Source organism: Triticum dicoccoides, chromosome 3A (assembly GCF_002162155.2).
Source record: "Triticum dicoccoides isolate Atlit2015 ecotype Zavitan chromosome 3A, WEW_v2.0, whole genome shotgun sequence".
Lineage (NCBI taxonomy): Eukaryota > Viridiplantae > Streptophyta > Magnoliopsida > Poales > Poaceae > Triticum > Triticum dicoccoides.
Window position 1 is genome coordinate 521,502,887 of NC_041384.1, and position 19,486 is coordinate 521,522,372.

Below are 19,486 nucleotides of genomic sequence, written 5' to 3' on the forward strand. Positions count from 1 at the left end.
GATAAGCCCAGATTCCGCAAAATGGCTTGAGGCCATGAAATATGAGATGGGATGCATGTATGAGAACAAAGTATGGAGTTTGATTGACTTGCCCGATGATCGGTGAGTCATTGAGAATAAATGGATCTTCAAGAGGAAGACGGACGCTGATAGTAGTGTTACTATCTACAAAGCTCGAATTGTCGCAAAATGTTTTCGACAAGTTCAAGGTGTTGACTTCGATGAGATTTTCTCACTCGTATCAATGCTTAAAAGTATGTCCAAATCATGTTAGCAGTTGCTGCATTTTATGAAATCTGGCAAATGGATGTCAAAACTGCATTCCTTAATGGATTTCTCAAAGAAGAGTTGTATATGATGCAACCAGAAGGTTTTATCGATCCTAAAGGTGCTAACAAAGTGAGCAAGCTCCGGCGATCCATCTATGGACTGGTGCAAGCATCTCGGAGTTGGAATATATACTTTGATAAAGTGATCAAAGCATATGGTTTTATATAGACTTGCGGTGAAGCATGTATTTACAAGAAAGTGAGTGGGAGCACTACCGCATTTCTGATAAGTATATGTGAATGACATATTATTGATCGGAAATAATGTAGAATTTTCTGGAAAGCATAAAGGAATGTTTGAAAGGAGTTTTTCAAAGAAAGACCTCGGTGAAGCTACTTACATATTGAGCATCAAGATCTATAGAGATAGATCAAGACGCTTGATATATTTTCAATGAGTACATACCTTGACAAGATTTTCAAGTAGTTCAAAATGGAACAGTCAAAGAAGGAGTTCTTGACTGTGTTGTAAGGTGTGAAGTTGAGTAAAGACTCAAAACCCGACCATGGCAGAAAATAGAAAGAGAATGAAAAGTCATTCCCTATGCCTCAGTCATAGGTTCTATAAAATATGCCATGTTGTGTACCAGACCTATTGTGTATCTCACCATAAGTTTGGCGAGAGGGTACAATAGTGATCCAGGAGTGGATCACTAGACAGCGGTAAAAATTATCCTTAGTGGAATAAGGAAATGTTTCTCGGTTATGGAGGTGACAAAGAGTTCGTCGTAAAGAGTTACGTCGATGCAAGCTTTGACATCGATACAGATGAATCTAAGTCTCGATCTAGATACATATTGAAAGTGGGAGCAAATAGCTAGAGTAGCTCCGTGCAAAGCATTGTAGACTTAGAAAAATTGCAAAATACGTACGGCTCTGAATGTGGCAGACCCGTTGGCTAAATTTCTCTCACAAGCAAAACATGATCACTCTTTGGGTGTTAATCACATAGCAATGTGAACTAGATTATCGACTCTAGTAAACCCTTTGGGTGTTAGTCACATGGAGATGTGAACTAATCACATAAATATGTGAACTATTGGTGTTAAATCACATAACGATGTGAACTAGATTACTGACTCTAGTGCAAGTGGGAGACTGAAGAAAATATGCCCTAGAGGCAATAATAAAGTTGTTATTTATATTTCCTTATATCATGATAAATGTTTATTATTCATGCTAGAATTGTATTAACCGGAAACTTAGTACATGTGTGAATACATAGACAAACAAAATATCACTAGTATGCCTCTAGACTAGCTCGTTGAATCAATGATGGTTATGTTTCCTAACCATAGAGATGAGTTGTCATTTGATTAACAGGGTCACATCATTAGAGAATGATGTGATTGACTTGACCCATCCATTACCTTAGCACGATGATCGTTTAGTTTGTTGTTATTGCTTTCTCCATAACTTATACATGTTCCTATGACTATGAGATCATGCAACTCCAGAATACCGGAGGAACACTTTGTGTGCTACCAAACGTCACAACGTAACTGGGTGATTATAAAGGTGCTCTACAGGTGGATCCAATGGTGTTTGTTGAGTTGGCATAGATCGAGATTAGGATTTGTCACTCCGATTGTCGGAGAGGTATCTTTGGGCCCTCTCGGTAATGCACATCACTATAAGCCTTGCAAGCAATGTGACTAATGAGTTAGTTACGAGATGATGCATTACGGAACGAGTAAAGAGACTTGCCGGTAACAAGATTGAACTAGGTATTGAGATACCGACGATCGAATCTCGGGAAAGTAGCATACCGATGACAAAGGGAACAATGTATACCGTTATGCGGTTTGACTGATAAAGATCTTCGTAGAATATGTAGGAGCCAATATGAGCATCCAGGTTCCGCTATTGGCTATTGACCGGAGACGAGTCTCGGTCATGTCTACATAGTTCTCGAACCCGTAGGGTCCGCACGCTTAACGTTCGGTGACGATCGGTAATATGAGTTTATGTGTTTTGATGTACTGAAGGTAGTTCAGAGTCCCGGATGAGATCGGGGACATGAGGAGGAGTCTCGAAATGGTCAAGACGTAAAGATCGATATATTGGACGACTATATTCGGACATCGGAAAGGTTCCGAGTGATTTGTGTATTTTTCGGAGTACCGGAGAGTTACGAGAATTCGCCAGGGAGTATATGGGCCTTATTGGGCTTTAGCGGAAAGAGAGAGGGGAGGTTGCATGCCCCCCAAGGCTTAGTCCGAATTGGACTAGGGGGAGGGGCGGCGCCCCCTCCTTCCTTCTCTTCTCTTTTCCCTTTCCTTCTCTTCTACTCCTACTACATGGAAGGGGGGAATCCTACTCCCAGTGGGAGTAGGACTCCCTAGGGCGCGCCATAGTAGAGGGCCGACCCTCCCCTTCCTCCACTCCTTTATATACGGGGGAGGGGGCACCCCATGGACACACAAGTTGATCAGTTGATCTTTTAGCCGTGTGTGGTGCCCCCCTCCACCATAATCCACCTCGGTTATATCGTAGCGGTGCTTAGGCGAAGCCCTATTCCGGTAGCAACATCATCATCGTCATCATGCCGTTGTGCTGACGAAACTCTCCCACGAAGCTCTATTGGATCGTGAGTTCGCGGGACATCACCGAGCTGAACGTGTGCAGATCATGGAGGTGCCGTACGTTCGGTACTAGGATTGGTCAATCGTGAAGACGTACGACTACATCAACCGCGTTGTCATAACGCTTGCGCTTATGGTCTACAAGGGTATGTATATGATACTCTCCCCTCTCGTTGCTATATATCACCATGATCTTGCGTGTGCGTAGGATTTTTTTTTGAAATTACTGCGTTCCCCAATAATATCTTCTACGCATAGACCTGGATCGGATCCCACTAAAGGGGAGCATAGCATGCAATTTCAAATAATTCCTACGATCACGCAAGATTTATCTAGGAGATGCATAGAAACGAGAGGGGAGAGTGTGTCCACGTACCCTCGTAGAACGAAAGCGGAAGCGTTTAGTAACGCGGTTGATGTAGTCAAACATCTTCACGATCCAACAGATCCAAGTACCGTACGTACGACACCTCCATGTTCAGCAAACGTTCAACACGATGGCGTCCCTCGAGCTCTTGATCCAGTACAGGGTCGAGGGAGAGTTTCGTTAGCACGACGGCGTGGTGATGGTGTTGATGATGTGATCCGCGCATGGCTTCGCCTAAGCACTACGACAATATGACCGAGGTGGTAAACTATGGAGGGGGGCACCGCACACGGCTAAGACAATTGATGTTGTGCCTTTGGGGTGCCCCTTGTCCACGTCTATAAAGGAGGGGGAGGAGGAGGCCGGCCAAGGGGGTGAGTCCTACTAGGACTCCAAACCTAGTAGGATTGCCCCCCCCCCCTTCCTTCCAACGGAGAAGGGGAAAGGGGAAAGGAGGGAGAGTGAGAAGGAAAGAGGGGGCCACACCCACTCCCCTTTTCCAATTCGGATTGGGGCAAGGGGGGCGCGCCCCACCTCCTGTGGCATGCCTCCTCTCCTCCAATATGGCCCATCAGGCCCAATAACTTTCCCGGGGGGCGGTTCGGTAACCTCCCGGTACTCTGAAAAATCCCCTGTCTTCTTCGAAACCATTCTCGTGTCCGTATAAAACCTTCCAATATATCAATCTTTACCTCTTGACTATTTTGGGACTCCTCGTCATGTCCGTGATCTTATCCCGGACTCCGAACAAACTTCGGTCACCAAAATATATAACTCACAATACAAATCGTCATCGAACGTTAAGCGTGCGGACCCTACGGGTTCGAGAACTATGTAGACATGACCGAGACACATCTCCGATCAATAACCAATAGTGGAACCTGGATGCTCATATTGGCTCCTACATATTCTACGAAGATCTTTATCGGTCAAACCGCATAACAACATACGTTATTTCCTTTGTCATCAGTATGTTACTTGCCCGAGATTCGATCATCGGTATCATCATACCTAGTTCAATCTCGTTACCGGAAAGTCTCTTTACTCGTTCCGTAGTGCATAATCCCATAACTAACTCATTAGTCACATTGCTTGCAAGGCTTATAGTGATGTGCATTACCGAGAGGGCCCAGAGATATCTCTCCGATACATGAAGTGACAAATCTTAATCTCGATCTATGCCAACTCAGCAAACACCATCGGAGACACCTGTAGAGCATCTTTATAATTACCCAGTTACGTTGAGACGTTTGATAACACACAAAGTGTTCCTCCGATATTCGGGAGTTGCATAATCTCATAGTCAAAGGAATGTGTATAAGTAATGAAGAAAGCAATAGCAATAAAACTAAACGATCATAATGCTAAGCTAACGGATGGGTCTTATCCATCACATCATTCTCTAATGATGTGATCCCATTCATCAAGTGACAACACATGTCCATGGTTAGGAAACTTTAACCATCTTTGATTAACGAGCTAGTCAAGTAGAGGCATACTAGGGACACTCTGTTTGTCTATGTATTCACACAGGTACTAAGTTTCCGGTTAATACAATTCTAGCATGAATAATAAACATTTATCATGATATGAGGAAATCTAAATAACAACTTTATTATTGCCTCTAGGGTATATTTCCTTCAGTATGTGACCTTATCGACCCATCTTTAGGAGAGTGGGACATATAATTGGTGAATCAAATGTTATGGAAAGTGGATGGTCAAAGGATACTATCTATTCCTCCCACGTGCATGAAATGGCAGATTATGTTGCTTGGAGGCCTACCAAGACGAGTATTTTCTCAGTTCATTCAACCTACCAATTGGAATGGGATGGCTAGTTTGAACATAGTTTCAAGCCTCCATGGGCTCGTCAACTCCTGGTGAGACATGGAATTTAGTTTGGAGTCTACAATGCCCAACAAAAACCCAGAATATTTATTTGGAGGGCCCTTCACAATGTGATCCCTTCTAGGGCAATCCTGGCGGCAAAAACATATGATGGTTAAAGTGCACTGTCCTGCGTATAATCTAGGTCCAGATAATATCCAGCATTTCATCTTCAAGTGCTCAAAATCAATGGAGGTATGGAGGCAGTTGGGTTTACATGATGTCATTAAAGAGCATGCTCAAAGTATTTATCATGCGAGGAGGTACTACAATACTTGTTATGCATGGAAGACTACGAAATTTAGATTCTAGTCCTGCCAAAACTAAGGGAATTGGTGGCTACTACAATGTGGTACATATGGTTCGAACACAGGAAAATTTACCATGGAGAGGATAGTCAAAACCCCTCACAGATCAATCTCGCGGTATGTGGCCTCTCGGCGAATTTCAGCATTGCTTGTATGCCGAAGGCCAAAGCCCGTATAGTTGCATGGAAGAAACCTAGGTCTAGTTATATGAAACTAAATGCATATGTAGGATCTGACTATGATTCACTTGAAGGGTCTGTGAGGGCTGTTATCTGAGACCATAATGGAATGTTGTTATAGCAAACCAAAAAATAGAGATTTGTTATGACTCTTTCACAGATAAGGCCTTGGCAGTGCGATTGGGCCTGAACTTCGCACAAACGGTGGGTTGCAGCAAGCTTGAGATTAGTTCGAATAGCTCAAATGATGGGAATTCATCCACGATAGCTAATGCGACATTTGACAATTGTTATTTCATGTCACCTGATTTCAATCGTGCGATATATGATCATTGTAATAGAGAAACGTAATCAAGTAGCCCACGAACTAGCTAGGATGACTAAATTTTCTCCTTCTTCTGTAGATGGATTCCGGATTCTGCACCGGATGCGGTGCTAACCCATCTTGTAAACGATGCAACAATTCTTGTAAGTGAATAAAGGAGAAGTTTGTCAAAAAATGTGTTTGTTTACGGAATGCCATCATGCTTGCTTTATTGATTTGGTAAAATAGTTATATCATTTGCGAAGGCATCAACCAGCAAACCTCGGGTTCATCTACCCAATTACAAACCTCATTATGATCAAAATAAAATTTAGCAATCATACGAGCTACCTTATTTGCTTCTCTATTACAATGCAAGAAATGAACAGATTCTATCATACCAGACAAAGTGAAGCATTCTGCATAAATTGCCGATGCTCCGTTCCCAATTATGTTTTATCCTGAGCAAGCATTAGTCACCTTCATCGAATCGGATTCTATTTGGATGAAATGGGACCCATATCATTAGCTAACATCAACCCATTTCTCATGCTAGAGCCTCAGCCAAATGTGCATCAACTACATGGGGCATTGGAGAGTAGGAGGCCGCCAAAAAGACCCCATATTCATCTCTGATGACCGCACCCGTGGATCCTCTCAACTCATCAGCCAAAAACGATGCATCCATGTCAAAAAAAAGTGTGTTGATATAGCTCGTGGTTTCGTTTTCTGTTGATATTTTTTTTTCGAGCAAATCGTTTTCTGTTGATGGAATCTCAAAAAACCGGCCTTTTTTACGAGATCAAAACCGGCCGATTTTTTTTGTTTTGAGGAGATTGAAACCGGGCCATACTTGGACCTGGAGTCCTACACGGATCAGCCTTTAAAACCCAAACTCCCTAGTCGATCCACCGCCGCACCGGCGCAGCAATACCTAGGATCACACTTGTCTCAAAAAAAAAAACTTGGATCGCACAAATTCACCGGAGATGGCGGCCGCCGTCGGGGACGACCTCCTCCTCGACCGCCTCAGCGATCTCCCGGCCATCATCCTGGTGACCATCCTCTCCCGCCTCGACATGGACGAAGCGGCGAGGTGTTCAATCCTCAGCTCTCGCTGGCGCCGCCTCTTCCCATCCACCCTCCTCGATTTCAAGGCCGGCAGTATTCGCCGCGACAGGGCCGTCGAGGCCGTCACCTCCATCCTCGCCGCCCACCCCACCGAGCCCGTGCGCTCATTCAGCACGTACAGGCTCTCCTTCCGCCGCCAGGACGAGGACGCCGTCGACGGCTGGCTCCGGGATCTGGCCAACCGCGGCATCGAAAAACTCGTTCTCTACTTCAACGAGAAGCGGCAGCAGAAGGTCCCGGAATCCCTCTTCGCCTGCGCATCCCTGAAGCGCCTCAAGGTGATTAACGGCACCTTCCCTGACGCCACCGAGGCCGCCGCATCCCTCGCCGTCCTCGCCAAGATCGACCTGTCCGACGTCAAGATCTCCGAGGACTCGCTGAACTCCCTGCTCTCGAACTGCAGGGCGCTGGAGCGCCTGAAGATCACTTCCATCAGCAAGTGCGACCGCCTCCATATTCGATCTCGGAGCCTCAAGGTCCTGAACACCAGTGGCGACTTCAAGGAGCTCTTCATTGACGACGCTCCCGACCTGGAGCAGGTGCTCGGCTACTACCTGAACAGCAGATCGGTCATAATCAAGATCGCGCACGCTCCAAAGCTGGAGTTCTTAGGCTACATCGGCATGAACAACGATATTGAGTTTGGAAACACCAAGTTCACCAAGTTCAGGGTAAGCTTATAATTACTAATGAAGCAACCAGAGATTGACCTTGCAATCGCTTCCTGTAAATACTTAATTGACCATTCTAATTGATGCAAATCCAGGAAAAGAACATTCATGCTGAGACCATTATGCCAAGCCTCAAGACTCTAGCCGTCGACCTGATGCACACGCCGGACGGGCACATCAACGAACATTACATCAACTGGGTTATGCAGCTGCTCAAGGTGTTCCCTTGCTTGGAGACGATCTACATCAAGGTAAATTGTTCTGACTGGTCACTGAATTGTTTATATCAGATATCATCTACTCCATGTTGTCCCTTGCAATGATGGACCGCGCATGTTTGCCCAAATTTGCATTGGTGGATCCTATTCCTGATTGAAATTTTTGTAACAGTCAGACTCTTGGTCCGAGGCTCGAGACGGCTCCCCGGGGTCATGGGACGTCCTGTCATCCGTTCCTTGCATGGACAACCACCTCGAGAAGGTGGTGTTCGAAGTTTACCGAGGGCAGGAGTGGCAGAGGGACATGGCCAAGTTCCTTCATGGGAGGAGCAGGTTCCTCAAGACCATGGAGTTCCACTGCATGGACGATACTTCAAGAGAGGATTATGGCAGGGCTCCTACTGAAGAATGGGTGAGGAAGCAGCAGGAGCTCTTGTGCCTCGACAGCCGGGCCGCGAGAGATGCTCGTTTCCTCTTCTTCAAGAGTCAGCTGGTGGTCAACCATCATGAGTTCAGTCATAACGAGTCGTACCAGAGGGGTTATTATCGTGACATGTATAACCTTTAATAAAGGAGTCTGTTATCTGCATAGAGTTGGCACACTTAAGTTACATTCTTTATTGTGGTTTTCTTATAGCGACTTTATTGTGAAAATTGAGAATTCAAGATAGACTGTGTTTCTAGTTGTCAAATTATTGTGGCTGAAGCATAGGGAGTTGTCTAACTTAAAATTTAGGATTGCCTATAGCGCAGTTGCCTGGTATATTTTCTAAGGGTGCGGTCAATTTGGCTCGTCGCTTTCTTCAAGCTCAACCCACCATAGCTCTGCCGTCTGCCATCGCCGCCTCTCGCTAGCTCTAGGCTCGACTGAGCATGAATCAGAGGAAATTGCTGAAAAATTGACTGTGGTTCAAACAAATCAGATCACCTGGGCTACCGAAAATCTGCATAAAATTGTATAACAGGGCCCTCAGATATCATAAGCTTAGACATGAAGTAGAACTTTCTGAATCATTTGTCACATCCGGTGGTGCTTTATTCATTATTTCCCATGTACTATTTGCTGTGAACTTGCAAGCGTTTTCTTTTTCAGGGTACAGTACAAACTTAACAGTTGGTGCAACAAATCGCCCAGGACTTCATAGTGACATGTTTCAGGTCGTAGTGATAGCAGTTGGGTAAACATTTGATCTTCAGACATTCTCTTCAAAGAATCGAGGCAAGCGACCGTCGTTGTCCACATAGTACGTCTTGTCCTTGAAGGTTGCAATGCCCTCCTTCCCTGCACAAGCCAAGCAAAAAAGCTGAGCCAAATGCAAAACCGACACCAGCTCTCTGAATGCATCTAACGGAAGAAATTGGTGGATAATCAGCCGCGCTCACCTGCTAACTGGTCCGCTTGATCACATGTGAGCCTCGCCGCGAACCCGAGACCGCTATAGTGGTAGATCATGGCCTTCTTTGCCTCCTCCGTGCTGCAGAAACATCAAAAATGTCATCGATCACCTAAGAGAAGGACGGATGCTGTGCGCTGTGGACGCGGAAATGTTGCTTGCCACACAACTCACAACCAACCTTCCGACGACGGAGGCGAGCAGCCGGACGTCGTAGTCCACGGAGTCGACGTAACCAGCGCGGCTGACAAAGACTATGTACACGTTGTAGTCGGAGGCGTGCACGTCGGGGCCGGGGGCCAAGGCCGAGGGCGCGGCGGCGGGTGAGGCGAGGAGGACGTCGGGGGTGAGCACGTCCACGACTGGCCGGGCCATGGCGGCGGGTGAGGAGAGGAGGAAGAGGACGACGAGAAGGGACACCAAAGTGGAGGGAGCGGTCTCCATCGCTGCGTCCGACGCTGAAGAGAAGGGCTCTGCCTTTCACTTGCACCACTTGCGATCTGGTTCAGGTGATGTGTGAAGCTTCCGTTGCTTATATATGGCCAAGGGTGATAGCCAGTTACAACTCTCGGTTTTACTTCGAGCGCTTAGAACTACTCGTTAATGCAAGAACTGAAACTTAGCTTATTACTTCAGGGAGTTACGGGACGCACTTCTAACTCAGGTTAATAACGTCGCAGAGTTATTATCATCGCAAGAGGTTACGCCTCATATGACACGCACTCCTCTTTCAAGGATTTTCGGCTATGTTGCAAAATCCTGAAAATCGCGGTAGGCTGAAAGGAACCAAAATCTGCAATGCAGCCCCGAGCGTAAGCCATCTTCTCTTTGCCGATGGCTTGCTCCTGCTACTGCTAGGAGCAAACGCAAAAAACTGCGGCCAAACTTTAGCGAGAGATTCTCATCAGAGGCTGGAAAAAGGATTAAAACATAAAGGCAGCGACATAAGCCATCCCTTTATATGCCATGGGCCATGGCCTGCTTTGATCTCACCAAATCACTTTGTGATGCTATCAGTTCAATGATCGGAAGATGCTAGTGGAGTCAGTCAAATTGATAAAGAGAACAAGGTCCATTGGATCGGATTGGAGAAACCAACAACACCAAAGAAAGATGGATGACTGGGTTTTAGAGACTTGTACTCTTCCAAATTTCCAGTCTAGCCATGTTGGCAAGCGTGGCACGAAAAAGTACACATAACTCTTACTCTCTATGTACTCAAGTCCTTTCAGCGCAAATCTTCGCAAACAAATAATGTAAGTTTATTTGTGCCAAGGGACATCACTAGAAGAGCCACCTCCCGAGAGGGTAAGAACCTCGTCACTTTAAGTGGTCTAATTGATAGATCGTTTTCTGAAATGTAAATCTGAAAGAGCCATATGGAGGGCAACGCTACTGGTAGATTGTGGGCTGAAACTAGTTAAATGCCCGATTTTACAAACAGGAAGATAATGGTATGACTACGAAATACGAAATGTTTCCTCCATGATGTAAGAAATCATGCAGCTGAAAGAGGATTTGATGGCATGAACGAAATAAGGCCAAACTGGGAGATAAAATCACATCACCTGATGAGGTTGTGTGTTCAGTTTAGCTGCATTTTCTGAAGATTCTCAAAAAAACTGCATTTTCTGAATACATGGAGCACTATCTAAAAGAGAACAAAAAAAAAACAGGTCTGGACTCCTCCTCCAAGTGATTTTTGAGGAAAAAAGACAGGTCTGGAGCGCTATCAAAAAAACATGGAGCTTTTGGGCTGGCGGATGGGGCTTCACCATTAAAAATGACCTAGGGACCGTGCAGGAGGTGGGAATTTGCTTTACTATTAAATGACTAAGGGCTTATGCCGATAGCAGGAGCTGGGAGTTTGGTGAACATAGTTCACCCTCTCCATGCTAAGGCGCAAAGGGGGTGTCAAAGAATGATCTTAGGGCACAGATGCAGCGGCTCCGAAGCAGGCTGTCACTAAGGATGCATATGCTCTTATCCTCCTTTTTTTGTGTGAATGGATGCTCTTATCCTTGTAATCGTGTAAAATAGTACCCTCTCCGCTCACAAATATAAGATAGTTTTGGATATTTAGTATGAACTACATACAAACTGAAATGAGTAAACAAACACAGTAAAACATGTTTGTATACATCCGATTTAGGGAAAGTTAGATCATCTTATATTTGTAACAGAGGGAGTAGTAACTTGTAACCGTTATCATTGGCGGACCGTACCGCGGCAGTGCATGCTGAAATGCATATATGGGACAGAGAGATCCTTAAGGCGCCTCACAAACGTCTTAAAGATTTGAAGGCGGAGCTGGAAAATTTGCGGTTGGGCCCTCTCACTGACGAGTCGGCGGGCCAGCAAAGAATCTTGTAATTGAGATCGAGGAAAACCTAGAAAAGGAGGAATTTTATTGGGTTCAACGAAGCCGTGCAAACTGGCTGAAATTTGGAGATCGCAATACCAATTTTTTCAATAATTTCGCCACTGCACGGAAAAAAAGAAATCATATCCGATGGCTTATGAATGATAACGGTACATGGCTAGAAGATAATGAGTCTATGAGAAGTTTAATCTCAGATTACTTCCAGCATCTTTTTTCTTCAGAAGTTGGTTTACCTGACGACAGAGTCTTGAATAAAGTGAAACATTGTGTAACAGGATTACATGAATGAAACTCTTTTAGCACCTTACATAGCGGAGGAAGTGAAGAATGCTCTTTTTAGCATTGATGACTTAAAGGCCCCGGGGCCGGATGGGCTACATGCCATTTTCTATAAAAAGTCCTGGCCTATCCTAGGCGAGGACTTGATAAGGGAAGTGCTTCAGGCAGTAAACAGTGGTGTAATACCGGAGGGATGGAATCAGACCACTAGACCACTATCGTTCTTATACCCAAAGTTGACAATCTAGAGAAGGTAACCCGGTTTCGACCAATAAGTCTTTGCAATGTTGTCTATAAGGTAATGTCTAAAATGTTGGCAGCAAGACTGAAACTGTTATTGCCTGATATAATTAGTGAGATGCGGAGTGCCTTTGTCCCCGGTCGGATTATCACTGATAATGTTATTGTTGCTTATGAGTGTTTACACACAATGAAAAAAAAAAGACAGGAAAAGTGGGCACATGTGCGGTAAAACTGGATATGCACAAGGCGTACGACAGAGTTGAATGGGTCTTTTTGAAAGCAATCTTGGGGAAGCTTGGTTTTGGTCATAGATGGACTTGGCTGGTCATGGCGTGCGTCACTTCTGTTGAATACAAAGTACGGCTTAATTCTAATGAAACTTTACCGTTCTCCCCAACAAGAGGTCTTAGGCAGGGGGATCCCCTGTCTCCCTATCTATTTTTGCTCTGTGTCGAAGGCCTATCTGCGCTCATTACCTATGAGGAGGCGGCTGGTAATTTGAATGGTGTTCAGGTCTGTCGTGACTCTCCCAGAATTTCTCATTTATTGTTTGTTGATGATTCACTTATATTGATGAAAGTAGACGAGTTAAATGCCCAGACTTTGAGAACGATATTGGATGAGTATTGTTCGGCTTCCGGACAATTGGTAAGCGAGGCCAAATGCTCTATTTTTTTAGTCCCAATACGGATGTGGAGGTTAAAGCTGAGATATGTCAAATACTGAATATTATGAAGGAATCACTGTCGGATAAATATTTGGGGCTCCCCTCTATGATTGGTGTTGACCGGGTTAATTGTTTCAAACACTTAATAGAGAGGATCCAGAAATTGGTAAATGGATGGAAAGAGAGAACCCTCTCCTTTGGAGGTAAGGACGCCTTATTGAAAGCGGTGGCCCAAGCCATCCCTACGTACGCGATGAGTGTGTTTAAATTCCCGAAGAAAATTTGTAAGGGGATCACTGATGCAATGTCGCAGTATTGGTGGGGTGACGAGGATGACCAACGTAGGATGCATTGGTTTGCATGGTGGAAAATGTGTGTACCGAAGGAGCAAGGAGGTATGGGTTTTCGTGATGTTCACAGTTTCAATTTGGCAATGCTGGCAAAACAGTGTTGGAGGTTGATTGAGAACAATGAATTATTGTGTGCTAGAGTGTTGAGAGCTAGATATTACCCCAGTGGGGATATTCTTAACTATGAATTAAAAAAAGGATCATCGTATGTATGGCGGAGTATAACGGCAGGGATCCAAACCTTCAAGAAGGGATGCATTTGGAGAGTAGGAGATGGTGCAAAAATAGATATTTTGAGTGATTGTTGGATCCCAAGCAGTGCATCAAGGAAAGTGGTGACAATAAGGGGTAATCAACTATTGTCAAAAGTGAATGATCTTATAAACCGAGTTACGGGGGAGTGGGATGAACAACTTATCCGCGACAACTTTTGGCATATTGATGCAGAGCATATTCTGCAGGTTCCACTACACCATCAGGTAATGGAGGATTATGTTGCATGGCACCTTACAAAAAGCGGGATTTTCTCAGTACGGTCAGCCTACTACAGAGAACGGAAGGATACATACAATGATAGCACTAGTCTGAGTCGCCATGGTGGTTCCCGGCCACACCCGGTATGGAGGAAAATTTGGAGTCTAAGATTGCTGGGAAAAAATAAGACCTTTCTATGGAGATGTCTACATAATGATATTCCTTGTTTTTGTGTTCTTGCAAACCGTCACATTGGCAGTATTTTTCAATGCCCAATTTACAAAGCAGGAGCAGAAGATATCAAGCATGCTTTATTTAACTGCGTGAGAGCAAAGGCAGTATGGGCTGCCCTTGGGATTGAGAGGGTCGTACATGATGCGTCGCTTGTTAATCGCTCGGGTTTCGGCGTGCCGGAATTTCTCTTATGTGATCAATCGACGCAACACAATTATGATGACTCGATAGAGCTTCCAGAGTTGATAGCTACATCGAACTGGTTCGTATGGTGGCAGCGTAGACAGCAGGTCAGAAGGGAGGAAGTGCAGACGTTGTTGCGATCTGCGCTAGTCATCCATGCATTGGCTCTTAACTTCACACAAGTGGCAGTGAAACAAACTACTGCACCTAGACGGAACACATGGCCCATTGTCTTGGCAGCGCAACAAATTCTAAACGTTGATGCGTCTTTTATTGAGGATCTGCATACAGGGTCATGTGGGGCGATAGTTAGAACCCATAGAGGTAATTTAATTGTTGCTTCTACTTCTCGCCTTGAGCATGTGGCAGATGTCGTCTCTGCGGAAGCGGCGGCACTACTTGAAGGTTTAAAGTTACTTCAAAGTATGGGGTGCAATAATGTCTTGGTGAGGATGGATAATTCTGTTGTGGTCGATGCTATACATCTGAATGAGGGACATTCTATGGTGACGGCTTCAGTTTTAGTATTAAGCACTGTAAAACACCCCTTCTTTATGAGTGGATGCACCTCCGGTTACTATTGCTAAATTTTTAGTAGACAATGTAAGCATTATTTGAGGTTAATAAAGCTAGCCATGAAGGCCTTTCTGTAAAAAAAAAACCTTGTAAACGGGCTAGTAATATTTCAGCACATTGCATATGGTGCAAAGTATGCAGCAGGAAAGCCACCAAGTCATGTAGAACACCTTGTAGCTGGCACCACATCCAACTTGTTAAGTTGACGGATTACGTTGTGTTCAACCCTCTAATTTTAGTGCAAGAGACTTGAGTTCTCAAAGTTCAATATCCGACAGTCAGACGGCATACAACTAGGCAAGGCAGAATAGATTTGACAGTTCCACCAAAGTACTCCAATTCTTTAGTTAGGGTTACATGTAGAGGAATACAAGAGTGCAGGGAGAAAAACAAGCACGCCAATTCATCCACCCAAGTTCACCTTTGTCACAAAATAAGCACCAATCAACAGCGGTGGAGACAAAAATCCAGCGTAAGTCACAAAATTGGCAGACAATCCAGCACCAACAACTATCCAATTTGCCAATCTTCTTTGCATGACACATATGCAGTCCACAAGCATTTCTTTTGCCACCTTACAAACGGCAAACTAGGCTTGAGCTTATTTTATCTCTACTTCCCTTAGGAAGTGCTTGAACTCGTGATTACTTCACCAGTCTCTTCGGGTCCTTACATATGTAATAGACCGGTTGATTTGCTAAGTCAAGACACTATGGACACAAGAACAAGCTGCATCTCACTTCCGCATACATGTAACGGGCCGATGCGCTATCCCAGCAGGGGTGGAACATCAAGATTAGTGGTGGTGTTATGTACAATGGGTATGTACAACTCCTGCGCAGGACTTCAAATCTCGAAACCGCCATTTAATTGCACAGATAAAGATGGCCTTCCAATGTTATTTAGAGGTGTTTCCAACGTGACTACTACTCCAGAACTGCCCACTTGACCGTTCCACTTTGACCGCCCAATCTGCCATATATAGGTGTACAGTTAGAGTGAATGTATAATCGAAGCTACAACCAAACTGTGGTATTAGAAAAGAATCGAGCAGATGCCTTGTTTCAATGAGGAAAACTTACAGAAAGAGCAGTAAAAGCTGATGGATTTCTTGAGCAGGATAAACCACACATCACATTTAGTTCCTCCTTTAATGAATGGATGACCTCTGCACGTACCCCAGGATCACTTCCTCCAAATGTAGGGCATACACTGTAGAGTAGAATGCCATGAAGAGTGTTAAAACAAAAACAAAAATACAAGGATGAGCAAAACTAAACTAACCCCCCAGCACAGAGGACTTAATTTTAGTCTAATAACACAAGAGGATGTAAGTTGATCAATGGCATCTGCTTAGCAGTCTCTTGGTCACTCAAGGGTAAACGTTAAGAAAAACAGCACTGTCCACCCAGAGGCCCGTAGTTTTAGTACTCCCTCCGTCCGGAAATACTTGTCAGAGAAATGAATGTATTTAGATGTATTTTAATTCTAGATACATCCATTTATGCCACAAGTAATTCCGGACGAAGGGAGTACTAAAATGAGCCAGCCATGCAAAAGCAAACATTTAACAAAATCCCTTTAAGCCGATACCATCCAGCATCGAAAGAATTTCTCATGTTCCACAAGATTAATGCATACAAAAAAGAAGCAGCACATAATTATTCTATGTAGTGAGAAAAATAACAATATAATATGCTGCATCAAAGAAAAAAGCTGCAATGAAGCGTGCTTTTAGCATCATATCAACACATCTAAGATAGTAGCAAACATCGCAAAACAATTGTCATTCACATTCTAACTCATTTGACCATATAATATAGGGCAAGATGTAACAACAGAAGGCCCCACAATTATCCAAATGCTTTCAGTGAATTACCTGACTTGTATGCTGGGCCTCACCATAAGACCAGATCTCTTATATGCCAAGGCTTGAGTAACTCCAAGTGAAAGAGATTTGTCAGGCCATTGAAACATAGGAGTGAACCTTGTGCCTCGCTTGTTCTTGAATAAGGAAGAAAAAAATAAGAGTAAGGTTGAAGGTTAACAAAGGTAAAACTTGTGCTAACTAATATTGAAAAAATGCAGTGCAAGAGAATTAAGAGAGAAGTCACTTTGGTTCTTAAGAACATGAAAAGATCACTGTAACAGAATAGATCATAAATATTTGTTCTTGTGTCACAAGAAATGAAAGATAGGACGAATACGGCAATGTGCAAATTTATGTGCAGCTCCCTGTATGATAAAATGTCACCAGACCACATCTGACATGGATAGTGTTTTTGCAAACAAATCACTGTATTATCAATTAATTATTAGAGCAGAATTCCAATCAGACACTGGTCAAATGCTTAGAACTTATAACTTCCCTCTACATACGACTAGCAGAATTTTATTTTCAGAAATGGCAGCAGAAATGCAATCTTCAAGGAGAAGCTCACAACCCATTGGCATTGACTTACAGAAAACAGTACATTTTGATGATACAAATGACCTTACGGGAACTAAGGAAACACTAACCTTGCAAGAGAAGCTCATTCTTGTTTCTCCTGGGAATTTCCCGTGAGCTTGAAGCAACCCACCAAACAACGGAACAAAACCACTCGCTGTTATCCCTTCTCCAGCAACGTACGTTACTTGCCCATTAGGGAACTGTAGATCCATGAAGGACTGTAACAAAAAGATGTCATTCTATTAGATAAAAACCAACTTATAACAATAAATATCCCAACTAAGTTAGCCTGTTAATAATTTTAAAAGCATGGTTAGCACTGTGAATGGCGTAGATATTTTATACTCCCTCCGTTCAGAATTACTTGTCGCAGAAATGGATGTATCTAGACGTATTTAGTTCTAGATACATCCATATCCGAGACAAGTAATTCCGAACGGAGGGAGTAGAATGCAAGACTCCTCACCAATTCTACTGGCCAGTGAAAAATGCTGGCACACTAGTTGTGCAGAACAGAACTATTACTCACTGGTTATCAGACGGAATAAAGATCCAAAGAAATCAACTGGACAGGCTTTTCTAGCAAATAACAAGATGTGCAATATCCACTAACCAAAGAACTATGGCAGCATATATGATTCATCCCGCTACTATAATGCAAAGAAAGCACATCGGAAAGCCCAAAGCCCCAAACAGTGCCGATTTCCAACTCAACACATCACAGCACATGAGAATAACTGTAGTACACAGAAACTTTAATAAAAAAACATGCTCATACTTACGCAAGCTACTGGGTTAAGACACATCATCGACATCATCAGCCATCTTCTCTGTTTCGACCAAATAGCTGGGCAGAGGGAATGCACTCCATTCTGCATATGAAACAACCACTTTTCAGTAAAAGATCCAGGATATATAATACGGCGTAGCATATAAGAAAACGAAGAGAACATGAATTTCCATAAAACAAAAGCATGTACCAAATAATGAATGAATGGGTTTAACATATTGGGAGAAGGCGACATAAAGGATATGTACCTTGCGATCATAGCCATACCACAGCAGATGTTGCTTTGACAGATGAACAGGCAATAGGAGTGTTGAGTCACGAACAAATAGCAAAGGCCCCAACTGAACAAGGTAAAGGGGCGAAGTATCGTTTCCAGAAGTTGAACCGCTGCGTGATGCCTCTAGCCTCCACAGGTCTCCACGTGCAACAACAGAACTCTCAATATCATTGTTCCTGGTGTTGTATGTCGCTGACATATTTACGGTACCCTGAACGTTCATCAAGAGAAGAGCAAAGTATTATGTCATGGCATGCCTGCAAAGACGGCTTGGCTCTAAACAAGCAGAGGGATAATAATAAGATTCACATAATACCAACAATTCAAGTCCATCAAAATTCTAAGGTTTAGCTTACATATTCTAGACACTTCAGGGATAATAAGATTGTGATGATTCTAAGATTTTAGTACTTTCAATGGGAGTAAAGCCTGTATTAAGGCTGTGAGATGCAAACATACTGAAACCCACAATAGAACTAGGAGTAGGAAGCAGTTGAATCGTACCTTGGACTTCTTAAAGTTTCCGAGGGTTCCGATTTCGCAGCCATATCCGTCATCATCTTCATCGAGGTCGTCCCCGCTTCTAACACCACTGACAGTCGACGCGGCAGCGCTTCCAGTGGCCGCGGCCGCAGCGGCGGCGGCCGCCTCGAGAGGGCATCTATCGACGGCCCTCTCCGAGGAGAGGAGGCCGACGGCCCCGTCCGCAGAAGGGGGCGGGTGCAGCTTGCGGCGGCGGATCTGGGCGCCCCGGAAGGGCACGGGCAGCTGGCGCACGGCGTGCTGCACGGCCCCGCCGACGGACGTGCCGATCTCGACGCCGGCCTGGCCGAGCCTGCCGCCGATGTCGATGACGGAGGCGACGGCGGCGGTGGGGAAGAAGTCCTTCCCGCCGGCGGCGGCGGCCCCCCGCGCGGCGCCGAAGGGCACGACGGGGAGGTCGATCTCGAAGGGCATGAGCTTGTGCGAGACGGGCGGCCACGGGAACTGCGGCGGCGCCTGCAGCAGGCCCGTGAAGCCCTGCGCGAGGCGGTCGGCGATGTCCTGGCCGTGCCGCTGCACCCCCTCCCACGCCTCGAAGGAGATCTCCATGCCTCGGGGGGATCCCCTCGGAGCGCAGATTCCGGGCGCGGTCGAAGGGGGTGATGGAATCGGAGCGGCGAGGGCGGAGGCGGGGCGGGTGGAGGGGGGAGTCGAATGGGG

At 44.8% G+C, this 19,486-nt stretch overlaps 2 protein-coding genes across 3 annotated transcripts; one reads left to right on the forward strand and one right to left on the reverse strand.

Moving 5' to 3' along the window:
* The first annotated feature begins 6,886 nt into the window (after positions 1 to 6,886).
* On the forward strand, positions 6,887 to 8,647 carry LOC119268941 (F-box/FBD/LRR-repeat protein At1g13570-like). Of its 2 annotated transcripts, none has more exons than XM_037550660.1 (3): positions 6,887 to 7,763; positions 7,859 to 8,014; positions 8,154 to 8,647. In XM_037550660.1, the coding sequence occupies exons 1-3, from the start codon at positions 6,951 to 6,953 to the stop codon at positions 8,547 to 8,549; spliced, it is 1,365 nt and encodes a 454-aa protein (XP_037406557.1). In that variant the 5' UTR covers positions 6,887 to 6,950; the 3' UTR covers positions 8,550 to 8,647. The 2 variants fall into 2 exon arrangements, with proteins under 2 accessions (XP_037406557.1, XP_037406558.1); XM_037550661.1 differs by having other exon boundaries at positions 8,158 to 8,531.
* A 6,429-nt stretch (positions 8,648 to 15,076) lies between these two features.
* LOC119268942 lies at positions 15,077 to 19,480 on the reverse strand. Its single transcript, XM_037550662.1, has 7 exons — positions 18,788 to 19,480; positions 18,255 to 18,494; positions 17,999 to 18,088; positions 17,285 to 17,434; positions 16,644 to 16,768; positions 15,847 to 15,976; positions 15,077 to 15,736 (listed from the first exon to the last, which is right to left on the reverse strand). The coding sequence occupies exons 1-7, from the start codon at positions 19,373 to 19,375 to the stop codon at positions 15,611 to 15,613; spliced, it is 1,449 nt and encodes a 482-aa protein (XP_037406559.1). The 5' UTR covers positions 19,376 to 19,480; the 3' UTR covers positions 15,077 to 15,610.
* Between the last annotated feature and the right edge of the window lie 6 nt (positions 19,481 to 19,486).